At 40.8% G+C, this 18,159-nt stretch overlaps 1 protein-coding gene and 1 pseudogene across 3 annotated transcripts in view; one reads left to right on the forward strand and one right to left on the reverse strand.

Moving 5' to 3' along the window:
* Positions 1-17,170, reverse strand: part of ABRAXAS1 (abraxas 1, BRCA1 A complex subunit) — a 25,618-nt gene extending 8,448 nt beyond the window's left edge. Inside the window, exons 1-6 of one of the 3 annotated variants that reach the window (XM_064368788.1) lie at positions 17,066-17,170; positions 13,936-14,026; positions 7,807-7,843; positions 3,500-3,566; positions 1,409-1,602; positions 250-369 (exon numbers count right to left, since the gene is read on the reverse strand). In XM_064368788.1, coding sequence (XP_064224858.1) covers positions 250-369; positions 1,409-1,602; positions 3,500-3,566; positions 7,807-7,843; positions 13,936-14,026; positions 17,066-17,152 — 596 coding nt within the window. In that variant the 5' untranslated portion in view covers positions 17,153-17,170. Of the gene's footprint in view, positions 1-249; positions 370-1,408; positions 1,603-3,499; positions 3,567-7,806; positions 7,844-13,935; positions 14,027-16,137; positions 16,156-17,065 lie in introns of those variants that run through there. The other 2 variants (XM_064368791.1, XM_064368789.1) reach the window with 2 other exon arrangements.
* On the forward strand, positions 9,075-9,987 carry LOC105713338 (brain mitochondrial carrier protein 1-like; annotated as a pseudogene).
* Positions 17,171-18,159: the final 989 nt, after the last annotated feature.

Below are 18,159 nucleotides of genomic sequence, written 5' to 3' on the forward strand. Positions count from 1 at the left end.
GCTCAAGTGATCCTCCTGCCTCAGCCACTGGAATGGCAGGTGTGAGCCACCAGGCCTGGACTAACCACAACCTTTTTTGTATCTTGTAAATAGACAAGTACTAACAGGAATAAGGGGAAGGTAAAAACACCCTAGTTTACTTGAGTAATGGATTAGTTTTCCCTTCCATTTTTATTCTGCTGTTTGAGAAATAAGAAAATTAATTTCAAAGATGAATATAAGTTTTGTGAGAAAGCAGTTGAATCTTACCTGTGTGTTTGTACTGCTCGGCTAAAACCAGTGGACATACAGGAACCTGATACAGTTTTATAACCTAGTTGTTCAGACATGCCCAGATTGGCAACCACTAAAGGTACCCTGTGAAAAAGTCTGACAAAATAAAACTTGAGTATAAATTTAGAATGCAGAGAAAGATTAGTGTCTAACTGCTAGAATAGACTACTTGTCCCTTGCAAAATTAAAAAAACACACCTCCCCAACCCATTCTTTACTATTTATCCAAAATATAATGTACTGATTTGAGACAACTGGTTTTTGTTTGTTTTTTGAGACAGGGTCTCACTCTGTTGCCCAGGCTGCAGTGCAGTGGTGTGATCACAGCTCAATGCAGCTTCAGCTTCCTGGGCTCAAGTATTCCTCTTGCCTCAGCCTCCCAGGAAGCTGGGACTACAGGTGCCCATCACCACACTCGGCTAATTTTTAAGTTTTTTGTAGCAATGAGGTCTCCTTATGTTGCCCAGTGATCCTCTTACCTTGGCCTCCCAAAGTGCTGGGATTACAGGCGTGAGTCACCACACTGGGCCCAGATGGCATGTAAAGCTGTGAAATGTGCTTAGTATAATTGTGTAGAAAAACAGTTTAATGGCTCCTTTGATTAGTACATGTATAAATAAGGCAGTATTAATGTTGAGATTTACCCTATCTTCCATGAACAATAAAATTATCCTTAGTTGGTACTCTTTTAACTTAATTCTCACATTCCATGAAAATGTAGTTTCCTATATACACAACCTGTGGGGGGTCCCTGGTTAGACTCATTTTAGTGTCCCATCAAGAACTACTTTGTTTCTTTGCTCAGTTATAGAAAAGCTGCTCAAGTATCTAGGCTTAAATTCTAAATTATATCCTTTATCATTATAAAACAATTTTTTTCCACATTAAATAGTAAATAAGAGCAAATCCCCTTCAGTGCCAGAATACAAGTCATCATTCCACACTGGGCTTCTAATTTCCTTATCTGACCTTTATTTTCCCACCTATAATTAACAGATGGTAAGATCTACTTCTGAGGGTTATCGGGACAATCTGATGTGACAATATATGAAAACACTTTGTAAGCGGCAAAAAGTATGAAATAGTAAGTATATTTTTCTAATAGTTTAACAGCCAGTGACTGGCCAATATTTACCCTTTTTGAGGTTTATATAAGGCATGTTCCAGTCGATGAGTAGAGCAGCTTTCTGTTATTATACTTGGTGTTAATAGCAGAAAAACAAGGTCTTGGTTTGAAAAATGCTCCTGCAAGTTTTTGTGAAGCAGCCTCTCTCTAAAAGTCATGATCTGATCTGAATGACGACGGAATTTGTACCAACCTACTACATTCTGAAATATAGAAAAAAAAAGGATATACATCTTAATAGTTACAATTATATGTCTTACTATTATAATTAAACAAACAACCTTAAAATGGCTTAATATTTAGATTTGGGGCATATATAAACAAAGAATACACTTTATCATATGCTTTACTTTTGTAAAATATACAAACTGACTTAAATTACTTTCCATTCATTTAAAAGGCTATAATTTTGATCAATATAGATTAAAAGGAAGAATTAAATTCTTGACTTCCTTTAGTTTCTTTTACAGCATTTGCTATCTTGCAATCTTAATCTTTAGTCAAAATTTAAATGAAAGAAATATCAATGCCAATGACTTACTTAAAAGGCAATCACTCCCTGAAAACAAATTGATTGCCTGTATGGATATTTGGTTTGTTAAGTAAGGTAAGCTGAACCCTACAGCTTTTACCTAAAATTTATATGGGAATGATGTCACCTACACGACAAAATTGGTTTCAAGATTAAGATCACATGAAAGGGTTTTGTAAACTACAACATATTAAGCAAATGTGTTAATATTACTAAAACTTTAAGTCAGAAAATAATTCTCCTTTACTTAAGACAAAGAGAAAAGCAACTGCTCTGCTTAGAGATCTATGAGTTTCAGCAACTAAATTTTATATTTGCACATTTAAATTGAGGACATTAAAGTTGGTTTTTAAAAACAAGGCATTTTTACAGGTATATTTTTAAATACTCAAATAATAATTGGGAAAAAGAAAACCAAGTATTTTCAGCTAAACATGTTTTTTGAAAGAAACATCTTTCAATGAATCTATTTTTCTTTTTTTTGAGACAGAATTTCGCTCTTGTCGCCCAGGCTGGAGTGCAATGGCACGATCTCAGCTCACTGCAACCTCCACCTCCAAAGTTCAAGCGATTCTCCTGCCTCAGCCTCCCAAGTAGCTGAGATTACAGGCATGCGCCACCACACCTGGCTAATTTTGTATTTTTAGTAGAGATGGGGTTTCTCTCCATGTTGGTCAGGCAGGTCTCAAACTCCCAACCTCAGGTGATCTGCCTGCCTCAGCCTCCGAAAGTGCTGGATTACAGGCCTGAGCCACTGTGCCTGGCCTCTATTTTTATTTTCAAATCAGAGTATTTTCAGAGAAAAAGTAGTGCCTTGAAAAAATTTTGTGTTTGGGGAAAAAATCCATTTTGATTATTCAACAGCTTTTAACCAAACATGAAGTATGTTGCAGAGGATTCAAATTCAGGGCTATATAGGAAACATCCCTGCAGTATCTATCAAAAGTAATAACCGAGGCTGGGCATGGTGGCTCATACCTGTAATCCCAGCACTTTGGGAGGCCGAAGCAGGTACATTACCTGAGGTCAGGAGTTCGAGATCAGCCTGGACAACATGGTGAAACCCCATCTCTACTAAAAACACAAAAATGAGCCAGGCATGGTGGCAGGCGACTGTAATCCCAGCTACTTGGGAGGCCGAGGCAGGAGAATTGCTTGAACCTGGGAGGTAGAGGTGAGATCATGCCACTGCACTCCAGCTTGAGTGATAAGAGTGTGACTCCATCTCAAACAAACAAACAAACAAAAAAACCAAAAACTGCAGCTAAGTAAAATAACAAACTGATTAGGTCATAGAATAAATGATAGCAGGAATGGGTATGGTGGAAATATAAGAGAAAGAGATCAATGTTAATTATAATAGTCAAGAGAACAAAATTAATATTTTTAATTACTAGTTTTATTTTCAGAGCAACTGCTTTGAATTTCTGGGAAGAACAAACCTTTTCTTACCTACTTTACAGGATACCATGATGTCAAACACCACTTAAAAATTGTATCAAAGTGCTGTGTGTTTTTAAGAACCAAAAATAATTCAGATAACACCAAAAAAGGAAGATAGAGAATACCTTTTTGACATTTGATAATATTTTCTTCAGTGCTTGCTCGTTTACTTCACCTGAAGAATTATAAAAGCTGTAAAAGCCAAAATTAAAGGTATTTCAGAATATACTAAAAATATAAAGAATGTTATTAGTATTTTAAATTTTAGTTATTCCTAACCCAAACTACTCAAAGTTCATATATCTATTTGGCTGTCGGATGAAGTCCTAAAATAAATAGTAGAGAAAGTTCTCAAATTGACTTGAAGTGGTAGAAACATAGTCCATAGAGCAACGAAAAGGAAAAAGGAATAACTTAAAAGACAAATTTGGAGAATCACTTTTTTTGAACCTAAAACAATAAACTATCCATGAAATACAGGTATTAAAATGTAAGTTCACATAGCCAGTTCACAATTCAATCATTTTACCCATTTATATTTTTTACAACATTGATACATACGAAAGAATGTATAACCAGTAATAAAGCACAATAACAAAAGGGCAATTTATTCACTGCTAGTTACAAAAGCTATGTATTTTGGGAGGTGGCTGGACTTTTTGGGGTAGGGGAAGGAAATAGGTTTTGCTTTAGAATAGCAGTCTTTGCTCAGGAGTTGGAATATCCAAGATGTAGGAAGAATCAAAAGATAATTCTAAAAGATTCTATTTCCAGGCCAGGCGCAGAGGCTCATGCCTATAATCCCAGCATTTTGGGGGGCCAAGACAGGTGGATCACAAGGTCAGGAGTTCCAGACCATCCTGACCAACATGGTGAAACCCTATCTCTAAAAATAAAATAAATAAATAAAAAAGATTCTACTTCCAGCTTTCTTTCCTTTCCAATAACAGAGACTGCAAATAATATTTTCTTCTTTTTACCATTCATTAAGATCAACAATATTTTCTATGATGGTGAAATATGTTATGCAAAATCCTTTATAAATAATTTTTGGCAGGGCATGGTGGCTCACACTTGTAATCTCATCACTTTGGGAGGCTGAGGCAGGTGGATGGCTTGAGCCCAGAAGTTCGAGACTATCCTGGGCAACGTAGCAAAACCTCATCTACAAAAAAATACAAAAATTAGCTGGGGGTTGGTGGTGTGTGCCTGTAATCCCAGTTTCTAGGGAGAGGGAGGTGGGAGGATCACTTGAGCCTGGGAGGCAGAGTTTGTAGTGACATGAGATGGCACTACTGCACTCCAGCCTGGGCAACAGAGCAGACTGTGTTGTCTATTTATATTTACAATATTTTGTCTACTTACGGTTCCAATGTGAAAATACAAGAAATTCTCTAAATACAAGAATTTATTCCTATATTTTCCTAGAATAGTCTACTTCTGAGCTCCTCAGATCAGAGAATAAAGCAATATATTAGGGTAAGATTAACAATAGGATATAGCTACACCAGGTTAAAAAAAAAAAAAGAAACAATAGGATAACAGTGTACATCATCTGTGGAAGTACTAGGTTTATGTGAAGTTTCTGGGGAGAAGTTGAAGTGGGTGGCATTTTATGTAGAAACTGATATGCAGAATTCATGTCAAACTGCCTAATTGTTTTTGAGACAGGGTCTCACGCTCTTTCATCTGGGCTGGAGTGCAGTGGTGTGATCTAGGCTCACTGAAGCCTTGACCTCTGCCCTCAAACAATCCTTTCACCTCACTTTCCCTACTAATTGGGACTACAGGCATGTCACCATGCCCAGCTAGCTTTTTGTATTTTTTGTAGAGGGAGTTTTGCCATGTTACCCAGGCTGGTCTCCAACTCCCTGAGCTCAAGCAATCCACCCACCCACACCTTGGCCTCCCAAAGTGCTGGAATTATAGGCATGAGCCACTATGACCCGCCTGCATAAGTTTTAAAAAACTGACTTTAAGTTTCAGAAGTTGGGCACAGTGACTCACGCTTGTAATCCCAGCACTTTGGGAGGCTGAGGTGGGTGGATCACTTGAGGTCAGGGGTTCAAGACTAGCCTGGCCAGCATGGTGAAACCCTATCTCTAAATACAAAAAAAAAAAAAAAAAAAAAAAATTAGCCAGGCGTGGTAGTGCATGCCTGTAGTCCCAGCTAACTCATGAGGCTGAGGTGGGAGAATCGCTGGAACCTGGGAGTTGGGAGGTTGCACTGAACTGAGATCACACCACTGCACTCCAGCCTGGCCGACAGAGCAAGGCCTTGTCTGAAAAAAAAGAAAAAAATATATATATGTACACTGAGTTTCAGTAGGCCGGTATTTCCTCCAGAATTCTGAGGTAAACAAATCAGTGTATTTCAGTGGAAAAGTTTGATTCACAATGTATTTAGCACAGGGTTAACAAACTTTTTGTGAAGGACTGTATAGAAAATATTTCAGGCTTTGACAGCCACATCCAGTCTCTATTGCATATTTTTCCTCTTTGTTTTACAACCCTTAAAAATATAGTGAACAGTCTTAGATCCAAGGCCATATAAAAACACGTCATGAGGCTCTATTTTAGCAACCCCTGTATTAGAGCAGGAAGAGGAAGAAACTGCATAGTATGATGATGGATTAGAGCTCAAGAAATCCTTATTTTTCTAGTTTGTGCTCTACCATGAACTAGATCTGTGGCCTTGGTTAAATCATGAACTTTTCAGGCCTATTCTTGTGTTGTTTAATGAAGTATGCAGTTATTTTCTGAATGAGAGGTATTTCACATGTCTCTCCTAATGCCGTCCCCGCCCCGCGTGCACCACCCCGCCCCCAACCATGTAAGAGCTAAAAGGCTCAGGCACTGGTTTCTCATCACTTAGATGGTTTCTTCAGGTCTTAGCCTCTACTAAGTTGGTCTAGTCATTAATGTGGTTGAAAAAGATACTTAATCACTTTTCACTCTTCCTTTAAATCCTTTGCTGGTCCACAAGATCCTTCAATAAAGTCCTTTTTATGAATATCCACTAAGAATTCCTCAGTCATCTAACAAATATTTTTGTATATCCATTACACATATGGCAGTATAGGAGCTGTACCTTTTCCTGGCATAGCAGTTTAAGACCACACTAAGCTCCTTTTTTCTGTTATTTCCTACAGTTATTTCTCACTTTAACCATATGCTCCACTGTAATTCTTATACAACTTCAAAGATGTGCACAGTAGATAGTCTGTAAGATAGTTATACTGATTTTTCTTTTCTTTTTTTTGGAGACAGGGTCTTGCTCTGTCATCCAGACTGGAGTGCAGTGCCGTGACCTCACCTCACTGTAGCCTCTGTCTCCTGGGCTCAAGTGATCCTCCTGTCTCAGCTTTCCTAGTAGCTGGGACTACAGATGCATGCCACCATGCCTGGTTAAGTTTTGCAATTTTAGTGGAGACAGTATTTCATCATGTTGCCCAGGCTGTTTGTGCTGATTTTTCTTGTGTGATCTATATAAATCATAATTAAAACTATACCATGCTATGGTTACATGTGTTTGCTTTGTGAAATTCATTCGTGTACTTTTCTATGTGTATGTTATACTCAATAAAAAGCTAAAAAATATAGAATGCATTATAGCTAACAGTACTATGACTAGCTGTAGGACTGAGTGCAAGTTTTCACCCTAGAAAAGCAATAGGAAATGGGTTAAAGAACATAACCAGCTGAATGCAATGGCTCACACCTGTAATCCCAGCACTTTGGGAGGCCAAGGAAGGAGGATGGCTTGAGCTCAGGAGTTTGAGACCAGCCTGGGCAACATGGCAAAACCCTGTCTCTACCAAAATACAAAAATCAGCTGGGTGTGGTGGCTGATGCCTGTGGTCCCAGCTACTTAAGCGGCTGAGGTGGGGAGGGTCACCTGAGCCCAGAAGGTCAAGGCTGCAGTGAGCTGTGTTTATGACACTGTACTCCAGCCTGGGTGACAGAGAACCTGTCTCAAAAAGAAAAACAAAGAACATAATCAGCCAACAGACAAAAGATAACACTAAAAAATACAATAAGTGAGGGACAAGTTGCTAAAATATGCTGGAATAAAAGGGTAGAAAAAAGGCTTCTATTGATAATGTACAAGAACACCTCACTTACTGAATTTATAATATGCAATGAGGTGACTGAGTGTGAGAAGGAAAAGCAATCCTCAAGGTAAACTGGTACCTGGGAAAGGTAATGAAGATCAGCTTATAGTAATATAAATACAGAGAAGAACTACTAGGGTTGACAATGCACAAGTGATTTTTCAGCTATTTTAAAAAACCTTTCCATTCTAATCAGTACCACCATGCACAGCTGATAATTAAGATAATCTGTTAGCTTTAAAAACTATTTCACCTGCAGAGAGTAAGTAATTTACACAATGGATCATTTACTTACTCTCACTAGCACTACTACTTACCTAAAAAGCTGATAGCATGGAATATATTTCTGAATGTCTGGGGAAAAAAAGGATTTTTAGTTATTAATTAAGTCAATTAACAATCATTTGAATAATACGTATTGAGCCTTTACCTCATGCTAGTAAGTACTTTACCACTGATTATCTGATTTTTATCCTCAGAAAAAATCTGAAACATATACTATCATTATTCCCCTTTCAAAGATGATATAACAGGCAAACAGAGAATAGTGGCTTGCCCAATCCAGTGGTAGGACCAGAGTTCAAAACCCAGAGCCTTATCTGGAACCACAATGCTATATTTCCTCTAAATAATGGTCTAATAACTCCAACACAAAAGATAAATTCAAAGTTGCCACATTTTCACCGAGATCTAAAAAGGTTGTGTTCTAAATTTACCCAATTAATAAAATTACCTGCTAAAGGAATTTAAAATGATGAAAATCTCCTTAACCTAGCAAAAATAAAAAAAATAAAAAAAAAGATTAAAAAAAAGAAAATCTCCTTAACCAAAGCAATGGAATAATATGTTGATCTTCGATTTTACCTGTTTAAACATCTGTGAGAATCCAACATTTAAAATAATTTGAGCAAATATCTTAGAGCTTAGCACTGTACCTAATACCACAATGTAGTTGCTCAGTTAACATTTGCTTAATTAAATCAAATACCCAGAAGTATGTTAGATACTTTGGGTAGCATACTAATGCTCTAAGGGCTTGCTTTTATTTTTTAATTTTTAAAAAATAATCTTATATTGCTATAAAGGACTTACTTTTTTTTCAAGTTTAACTATTTCTGCTTTTATTAATTGAGTTCTACATTTTCAAACACTATTATTTTAAGAATCAGTCTGTTCTCTTCATACTGCTGGTATGCCCAATACTTCTGGTCTTACTATATTTCTAAAAAAATCTCGAATTCTCTACCACACTAGTACAGAAGACATTAATGAAACTTCTTGGGCCTTCCTTGAGGTCTTCCCATTTTTCTTTCTATTTCTTTTTTCTGTTGATGTGCCTTAAACCTCTCAGCCATTGATACAAGTTCCTCTGGAATAGTCTGATTTGCTCTTTCCAGAATATTAATCAATTCAAGGGCAACAAAGGGCTTGCTTTTAAAACTCAAGTGTCTGAACAACAAAAAAAACTACAGTAAAATTATAAACTACAGGGTTTCAATGCTTCTGGGTTGGTACTGCGGTGGCATTTCTGACGGTGGAAGCCTCAGTTTCCTAGTCATCCGATGAGCCTGAACAGCAGCAGGAAAGTACCACTGTAAGCCATGAAATGTCTGGTGTGAATTGGAAACTCTTTGTATTCGGTGGCCTTGCCTCTATCATTGCTGAGTTTGGAACTTCCCTAAGGACCTTACCAAAACACGACTTCAGGTTCAAGGCCAAAGCAATGATGTTCGTTTCAAAAAGAAACAAAACATAGAAGGATGTTTCACCCTTTGTTTCTGGTGAAACATCCGAAAGAGGAAGGTGTATTGGCTCTGTATTCAGGAACTGCTCCTGCTTTGCTAAGACAAGTGTAATATGGCACCATTAAAATTGAGATTTACCAAAGTTTGAAGCAATTATTTGTAGAACATTTAGAAGATGAAACTCTTTTAATTAACATGATCTGTGGGGTGGTGTCAGGAGTGATATCTTCCACAATAGTCAATCTCACCTATGTTCTAAAGATTCTAATGCAGGCTAGGGAAGCTTGTTCCAAGGGAGCATGATTGGCAGCTTCATCGGTATATACCAATAGAAAGGCACTGGGGTCTGTGGAGGGGTGTGGTTCCAACTTGCTCAGCATGCTGCCGTCATTGTGGGAGTAGAGCTACCAGTTTATGATATTACTAAGAAGCACTTAATATTGTCAGGAATGATGGGAGACACAATTTAAACTCACTTTGTTTCTAGCTTTACATGTGGTTTGGCTGAGGCTCTTGCCTCTAATCTGGTTGATGTGGTATGCACTTGCATGATGAACCAGAGGGCAATCATGGGACATGTGGATCTCTACAAGGGCACTTCGGATGTTATTTTAAAGATGTGGAAACATGAGGGCTTTTTTGCACTCTATAAAGAATTTTGGCCAAACTGGCTTTGGCTTGGACCCTGGAACATCATTTTTTTAATTACATATAAACAGCTCAAGAGGCTTCAAATCTAAGGACTGAATTCTACATGAGCCCAGCCCTGCCAGCCTTTCTATTCCTTTTTCCCCTTTCCCGTGTTCTAATATATTTGACAAAGTTGTAAGTGTTTACCAAACCACTGGTCTCCCAAGGGCCTCCTGATGGAAGAAGAGTAGGATGGGTCAAAGTTATTTATATGTTTGTGTTATCATGTTAACTTTTCCCTGAGAGAAAGTGTTAACATTGAGACTCTAGCCCCAGATTGGTGTCTTCTATGACAATGGATACTGATGGATGACACTGAAAACGGCCTGCTTTCCAAATGTGGGTTAAATGTAATTGGTTAACCCCAGACTTGGGCTAGAGCAGAAGGCATAGGCCAGGGTGGTTACTGCTATATATGTTACAAGCCTCGGTTCTCATTAAAGTATTTATTGGCAGAAAAAAATATATAAACTGTATAAACATATATATAAAACATATGACAAAAGCCCAATTTCCTTAAGTAATATGATTACAAATCACTAAAAGCAAAATAGTCTAGTACAAATGCAGTCAAAGAATGGAACAGGCCTATCTTTTTCAAAGAAAAATACCAAGAAAAAAAGTAAAAAGTATGAAAAAAAATACCCTCTTTTGTACTTAAGAAACGCAAATTAAAATGCTATTTTTTCACTTATCAACTTGGCAAAGATTAAAAGATTTGATAACACTAGTGTTGGCAAGAGCAAAGGGGCTTGGCCCCGTGGCTCACACCTGTAATCCCAGCACTTTGGGAGGCTGAGGCGGGCAGATCACCTGAGGTCGGGAGTTCAAGTTCAGCTTGGCCAACATGGTGAAACCCCATCTCTACTAAAAATACAAACATTAGCTGGGTGTGGTGACAGGCACCTGGAATCCCAGCTATTTGGGAGGCTGAAGCATGGAGAATCACTTGAACCTGAGAGGCAGAGGTTGCAGTTAGCCAGAATTGTACCACTGCACTCCGGCCTTGGCAACAGAGCAAGAGTCTGCCTCAAAAAAATATGGGGACCTAGGCACTTTTATATACTGTGGAGAAGCCTAAAATGGCATAAGTTTTCTAAAAGGCAATCAGCTAGTCTACCTCCAGGAATCACTCAGACAAAGGCACAAAGATATGTACAATACTAAAAAAAAATGTTCATGGTAATACTGTTTATGTTAACAAAAAAGAAAAATAGAAAATCATTCTTAGATGGTTAAATTATGGTATGTCTATATAATAGGATATATGTAGCCAGCAGAAAGAATAATGGGCCAAGTATGGTGGTTCATGCCTGTAATCCCAACACTTGGGGAGGCCATGGTGGCAGGATTGCTTGAGCCTAAGAGTTTGAGACAAGCCTGGGCAGCAAAGTGAGATACTGTCTCTACACAAAATAAAAAATTAGCCAGGCATGGTGGTGCATACCTATGGTCCCAGCTAAATGGGAGGCTGAGGCAGGAGGATTGCTGGAGCCCAGGAGGTTGAGGCTGCAGTGACCAGTGTTTGTGCCACTACACTCCAGCCTGGCTGACAGAGCGAGACCTCATCTCAAACACACACACACACACACACACACACACACACACACAGACACACAACAAAAAAAAAAGAGTGATGAGTTATACACACAGATACTATTCTGTACTAGTCATATCTTGGGAGATATTAGGCACATATAGTAAGATCCCATTTGTGTAAGTCAAAAATATATACATTTGGCCAGGCACAGTGGCTTATGCCTGTAATCCCAGCACTTTGGGAGGCTGAGGCGAAAGGATCACTTGAGGTCAGGAGTTCGAGACCAGCCTGGCCAACATGGTGAAACCCTGTCTCTACTAAAAAATAAAAAAAAAAAAAAATAGCCAGGCGTGGTGACATGCACCTGAGCTACCCGGGAGGCCAAGGCAGGAGGATTGCTTGAGCTCAAGAGGCAGAGGTTGCAATGAGCTGAGATTGTGCCATTACACTCCAGCCTGGGCAACGAGTGAGATTCTACCTCAAAAAAAAAAAAAAAGAAAAAGAAAAATGATATTGTAGAGGATTATGTAACACCAAAAAGTGATCATGGCACAATATGATGCCAAACCTTTTATAAGGTACACCACCAATTTTGCTTAAAAATATATATATATACAGGCCGGGCGCGGTGGCTCAAGCCTGTAATCCCAGCACTTTGGGAGGCCGAGGCGGGTGGATCACGAGGTCGAGAGATCGAGACCATCCTGGTCAACATTGTGAAACCCCGTCTCTACTAATACAAAAAAATTAGCTGGGCACGGTGGCACGTGCCTGTAATCCCAGCTACTCAGGAGGCTGAGGCAGGAGAATTGCCTGAACCCAGGAGGCGGAGGTTGTGGTGAGCCGAGATCGCGCCATTGCACTCCAGCCTGGGTAACAAGAGCGAGACTCTGTCTCAAAAAAAAAAAAAAAAAAAAAATATATATATATATATATATATACACACATATAGAGAATGTTAGATAATCAGAAAACTCCCTATATGTTTCATTCATTCATTCATTCATTTTATTGACTGATTGATTGAGACGGAGTTTCGCTCTTGTTGCCCAGGCTGGAGTGCAATGGCACGATAGCGGCTCACTGCAACCTCAACCTCCACCTCCCAGGTTCAACTGATTCTCCTGCCTCAGCCTCCCAAGTAGCTGAAATTACAGTCATGTGCCACCATGCCTGGCTAGTTTTGTATTTTTTAGTAGAGATGGGGTTTCTCCATGTTTGTCCAGGCTGGTCTCAAACTCCCGACCTGAGGTGATCCACCCATCTTGGCCTCTCAGAGTGCTGGGATTACAGGCATGAGCCACTGCGCCCAGCCCATTTTATTTATTTTTAACATTTTTTTCCCCATACATTTTAAATGTTCTCCCGTTTTTCTTTTCCCTGAAAGAAAAGCTGCCACCAGCTGTAACTGCTTTACCACCCAGCCCTCAAACCCTTTGCAGCCTGGTATCTTCCCCATTACATTCCAGAAATTACTGACGATTTTCAGTCATCTAATAATCCAATTACTGCATTTTTTCAGTTCTCATCTTCCAACTTTTCTGCAGCATTTAACATTTTCTCTTTTTCCTTGGACTTCCTATTGCTGGGCCATCTTCCTGCCAACTAAATTGCAGGTGTTTCATCCTTTTTTCCCTGGCAGTAATCTTGTCTGCTTCCTAAGTCTCATACTATTTCTAACTTTAGACCAGTCCATGGCCATAATTTTAACTGCAAAATAAGTGTAACATATCCTTTTAAATTACTTTAAATTTAATATATATTGCTTATTTTTTTTTTTTTTGAGACAAAGTCTCACTCTGTTGCCCAGGCTGGAGTGTAGTGGCACGATCTTGGCTCATTGCAACCTCTGCCTCCTGGGTTCAAGTAATTTTCATGCCTCAGCCTCCCAAGTAACTGGGATTATAGGCGTACACCACTACACCTGGCTAATTTTTGTATTTTTTAGTAGAGACGGGTTTTACCATGTTGGCCAGGCTGGTCTTGAACTTCCTACCTCAGGTAATCCGACTAGGCCTCCCAAAATGATTACAGGCGTGAGCCACCATGCCCAGCCTCTATATTTCTCGATTTAAAAACAGTAACTTGGCTGGGTGTGGTGGCTCATGCCTGTAATCCCAGCATTTTGGGAGGCAGAGGCGGGTGGATCACGAGGTCAGGAGTTCAAGACCAGCCTGGCCAAGATGGTGAAACCCCATCTCTACTAGAAATACAACAAATTAGCTGAGTGCAGTGGTGTACGCCTATAATCCTAGCTACTTGGGAGGCTGAAGCAGGAGAATCGCTTGAACCTGGGCGGCAAAGGTTGCAGTGAGCTGAGATCATGCCACTACACTCCAGCCTGGGCAACAGAGTAAGACTCCATCTCAAAACAAACAAACAAAAAACCGCTTATACTGACCCCTTTCAGCATAAACTATCATATACAGGAGACACAAATCACTCAAATATAGGAGAAATAAATGACTCACCAATTGTATAAACAACTTCAACATCATCCATTTGGGAATCAGTAATGCTGTTCTTGGCTTCACCTTTAACTTCCCCAAGAAGAAAACCTTCCTATGAAGATAAAGAGGCAGTATATGGAATACACTGATAGAATTACTGTTCAGTCACTTAACTAACCAGTATTTTCTGGGTATTTTACTACATATACAAGTATGTGCTACCAGTTGGAGGCACATGAAAGATCTAAGATGCTTCTATTTTACTTGGGAAACATGAAGAGTTAAATACAAATGAGAAGAGGCCAGGCACAGTGGCTTACACCTGTAATCCCAGCACTGGCAGACCATGGGAGGCAGATGGCTTGAGCCCAGGAGTTCAAGACTAGCCTGGACAACACAGTAAAACCTCTCTCTTCAAAAAAAAAAAAAAAAAAAAATACAAGATAAAGTAGGCATGCTGGCACACTCCTGTAGTCCGAGCTACTCGGGATTACCTAGGCCTAGGAGGTTGAGGCTGCAGTGAGCTGTGATCACGCCACTGTACTCCAGCCCAGGTGACAGAGTAAGACCCTGTCTCAAAAGAAAAAAAGTAGAAATAAAGAGGGGAGGAAGGGGAGAGATTAACCTGGCCCGAAATAATTAGAGAAGGCCCTGGAGAGCAAGCACAGATTAGACTTTAAAAGGCTGGGCAATATATGTGTAGGCAGAGCATGGAACACTCAGCACACTTGTAAGGATAGAAGACTTAAAGCCAGAAATGAGCACACACTGAGCAATGAGTAGAGCACTTTGCCTTGGAGCAGAAGGAAATCAAAGATAAATTAGAGCCAGCCAATAATGGAACACCCCGAATGACTAGCCAAAGAGTCTGGATTTAACCACATGTGCTTCTGGGAGTTAGAGAAAGCTTCAAAGTTATGAAATAACATTAGTGTTTTCTGATTAAGACTCATGCACAATATGAAAGATTAAAATTCAATTTCAGAGTCTGCTTTCTAAAAGGAGTGCTGAGAGCCTAATTCTTTTAAAACTACTTGTATTCTGCCACCCCAGTGGTAATTTATCTGAGTTTAGGAGAATTAAATTTCTCTAGGCACACTTAAAAGACCCAACGTGCTTGACAGACAATGAAGATTTTATATCTTTTTTTTTTTTTTTTTTGACAAGGGTCTAGCTCTGTCACCCAGGCTAGAGTGCAATGGTGCAATCACTGCTCACTGCAGCTTTGACCTCCCGGGTTCAAGCAATCCTCCTGCCTCAACCTCCCAAGTAGCTGGGACTACAGGCATGCGCCACCACACTGGGCTAATTTTTAAAAATTTTTTGGCCGGGCGTGGTGGCTCACGCTTGTAATCCCAGCACTTTGGGAGGCCGAGGTGGGCGGATCACGAGGTCAAGAGATCGAGAGTATCTTGGCCAACATGGTGAAACCGTCTCTACTAAAAATACAAAAATTAGCCGGGCATGGTGACACAAGCCTCTGGTCCCAGCTACTTGGGAGGCTGAGACGGAAGAATCACTTCAACCCAGGAAGTAGAGGTTGCAGTGAGCCGAGATTGCGTCACTGCACTCCAGCCTGGCGACAGAGCAAGTCTCTGTCTTAAAAAAAAAAAAAAATTTTGTAGACACGAGGTCTCCTTATGTTGCCCAGGCTGGTCCTTAACTCCTGGGCTCTAATAATCCTGCTGCCTCTGCCTCCCAAAGTGCTGGGATTACAGGAAGATTTTATATTCTTTATAATTAATAATGCTTTTTCCCCCTAAAAGTAAAAAAGGAGTATTTCCATAATATGAGTCTTTACTGGAATCACGCGGGGGGATATCCAGAATCTAGCATTCTTGATTTTGATACTCCCAAAGGCAAACTCAGGGAAGGGAAGCAGGGGCAATGCAAGTGCAACTACCCAGAAAAACCACCCTTTAAAGACTTTCAGAAAAAGATCTGAGAAACAGGGGTCTCTCTAGCACTCAGGTACTTCCCAAGGGCTAATCCTTTAAGCTACAGAGGACTTAAGGACCCATTCTACCTACACTAAAGACTTTCAAAAATAATTTCCACAGCTACACATATATTTTAAATTGTCATATAGTTGCTCTTTACTGGGTATTAATTTATAAGGTTATATGAAATTGTATAAATAAAATATACCAATTCCAACCTTTATTAGGATTGTGCTAGAAAGCAATTTTGTAATTTTTATATTTTGTAGAGACTGGGTCTCACTAGGTTGTCTCCGATGGTCTCCAACTCATGGGCTCAGGTGATGCACCCGCCTCGGCCTCCCAAAGTGCTGGAATTACAGGTGTGAGCCACCGCGCCCGGCCTATATTAAGGCAATTGTAAGACAGACGTTATATCTTAAAATAAACTTAGCAGAAATTACTAGGCATTGTACAGCAGGATATTCTCCGAACTGTATTACACAGGAGGGAGGTGTATTTTAGATGCTTAGAATTTCTTTCTGCAAGTTTCGGAAAGTACTACAGGACATAAACTACTTCCGAGCTCAAAGTTTTACAGTGTTTCTTTGATTCACAAAACTTTTAGAAAACAGGCAATGTATTTTTAAAAAGTCTTAACAAATTTAATAACGCAAATAAAAAGTTATCTTATATACCAGATTAAGCTGTTCCATCCACTAAGATTTGCCAAAAAAGAGCCACTGGATGCAACACCTATTTTTATTCCCTTACCATCCTACTATCTCAACAAGCCCGCATAGGCTCTGCCCTGCAAGAAAAAGTCCGGCTGGCTTTGCAAACGCCTGTCGGACGTCGCGAGAAACGGAAAGTTAACCGCAGGCTCCGCAGAGCAGCGGGAGGACGCTCCGTGAACTTTCCATCTGTTCACGCCCAAGTTTCCATAGCGAAAGGGGCGCTGAGGCAAGATGGGGGCGTGTGGGACACTTGGGTCGGAAAAGGGAAATACACGGAGGGTAGCAAAGGGAGGGCTAATGCTGGAGACGACTTCGTGGGCACGCGACATCTGAGGGACCGCTGAGGGGGAGAGAAGGCAGAGCCGCGACAGCCGGGAGGAAGCGCGGTGACGTCGGGGGTGCCCGCGGGCGAGGACCGGGGCAACGGCGGGGAGGCAGGCCGCGCGCAGGGCTCTTCCCAGGCGACGCCGGACCCCGCCCCGTCCCTCGGCTCACCGTGTCCGAGTCCGTGTTGAGGTGCTGAAAAGCGAGTGCGCCGAGCACAAAGCCCGAGAGCACTGCCGACGTACTCTCACCCTCCATGCTGCCGCCGCCTCCGGCTGCACTAGAGGTCTAGAGCCGGGCGCGCGGGTCCCGGATCCTGTGGCGGCGGCGAGGCGGGGCCCGACCAGAGGGCGGGGCCTGCGCCGGCGCAGGGGCCGCTGTGCTCTCGGCGGAGGGGCGGGGCGAGGGGGGCGCTGAGGACGGGCGCGGGCTGGTCCCCAGCCGCCCGCTGGTCCCCAGCCGCCCAGCCTCACGGGCGGGTCCCCAGCCGCGCGCTCGGCTCCTCCCTCGCTTCTGCTGGAGGTTTCTCCCGGAAGGCAGCTCCGTGCCGGCACCACTGCACAGGGCCGCGAATTGCGTTTTGGTGGCCTGCGACTGCTGAGCGACCTGTCACAAAGACGCAAAGCTAGCAAAATGAACACGATTGACAGGGTCATTTTAAGACCAGCAATGGTTACAAAAATAAAAGAGTTGCGTAGCAACGTTACGATACCACAATGGATATGCCACGATGGATAGGTTTTTAGTTTTGAAACTGCATTTTAGTGCCCCTCACTCACTGAAACGTCTAGAATACTAATAACCATTTGGGGTTGTCTCTTCTAGAACTCTCCAGTCAGGCTCTGTGTGTTACCTTGCTTTTAGAAAACTTCAGCCTAATTTGAACACATGGATTTGTAATGTTCTGACAGTTTCATGATGGGCATAATCATAGTATGCTGATTCATTTAATGTAAATGATAAGGTGAGTGGACACACGTAAAGCTATGGTTTTTAAATGACTGAAAGTCAGCATAATATCAGACTACTGAATTAGTGTGGCCCATTTGTGGGTTTTGTTGTCCAGCAGTCATCTTTGGCTGAGTAACACAAAATACATATATATATAATTAATGCTTATGTATTTATTCCCTACAATTAAGTTTCTTGCCTTCATTTTGTAGGAGTGAAGGGAAAGCTCTGCCCTCTAAAGGTTCACTGGCGTGAACTAGCCAAAGAAAAGATGAACAGAAGGAAAGGGCATACAAATTTATTTTTATTTTTTA

This window comes from Aotus nancymaae, unplaced genomic scaffold (assembly GCF_030222135.1).
Source record: "Aotus nancymaae isolate 86718 unplaced genomic scaffold, 86718_ANA_hifiasm-v0.15.2.pri h1tg000006l, whole genome shotgun sequence".
NCBI classification, from domain to species: domain Eukaryota; kingdom Metazoa; phylum Chordata; class Mammalia; order Primates; family Aotidae; genus Aotus; species Aotus nancymaae.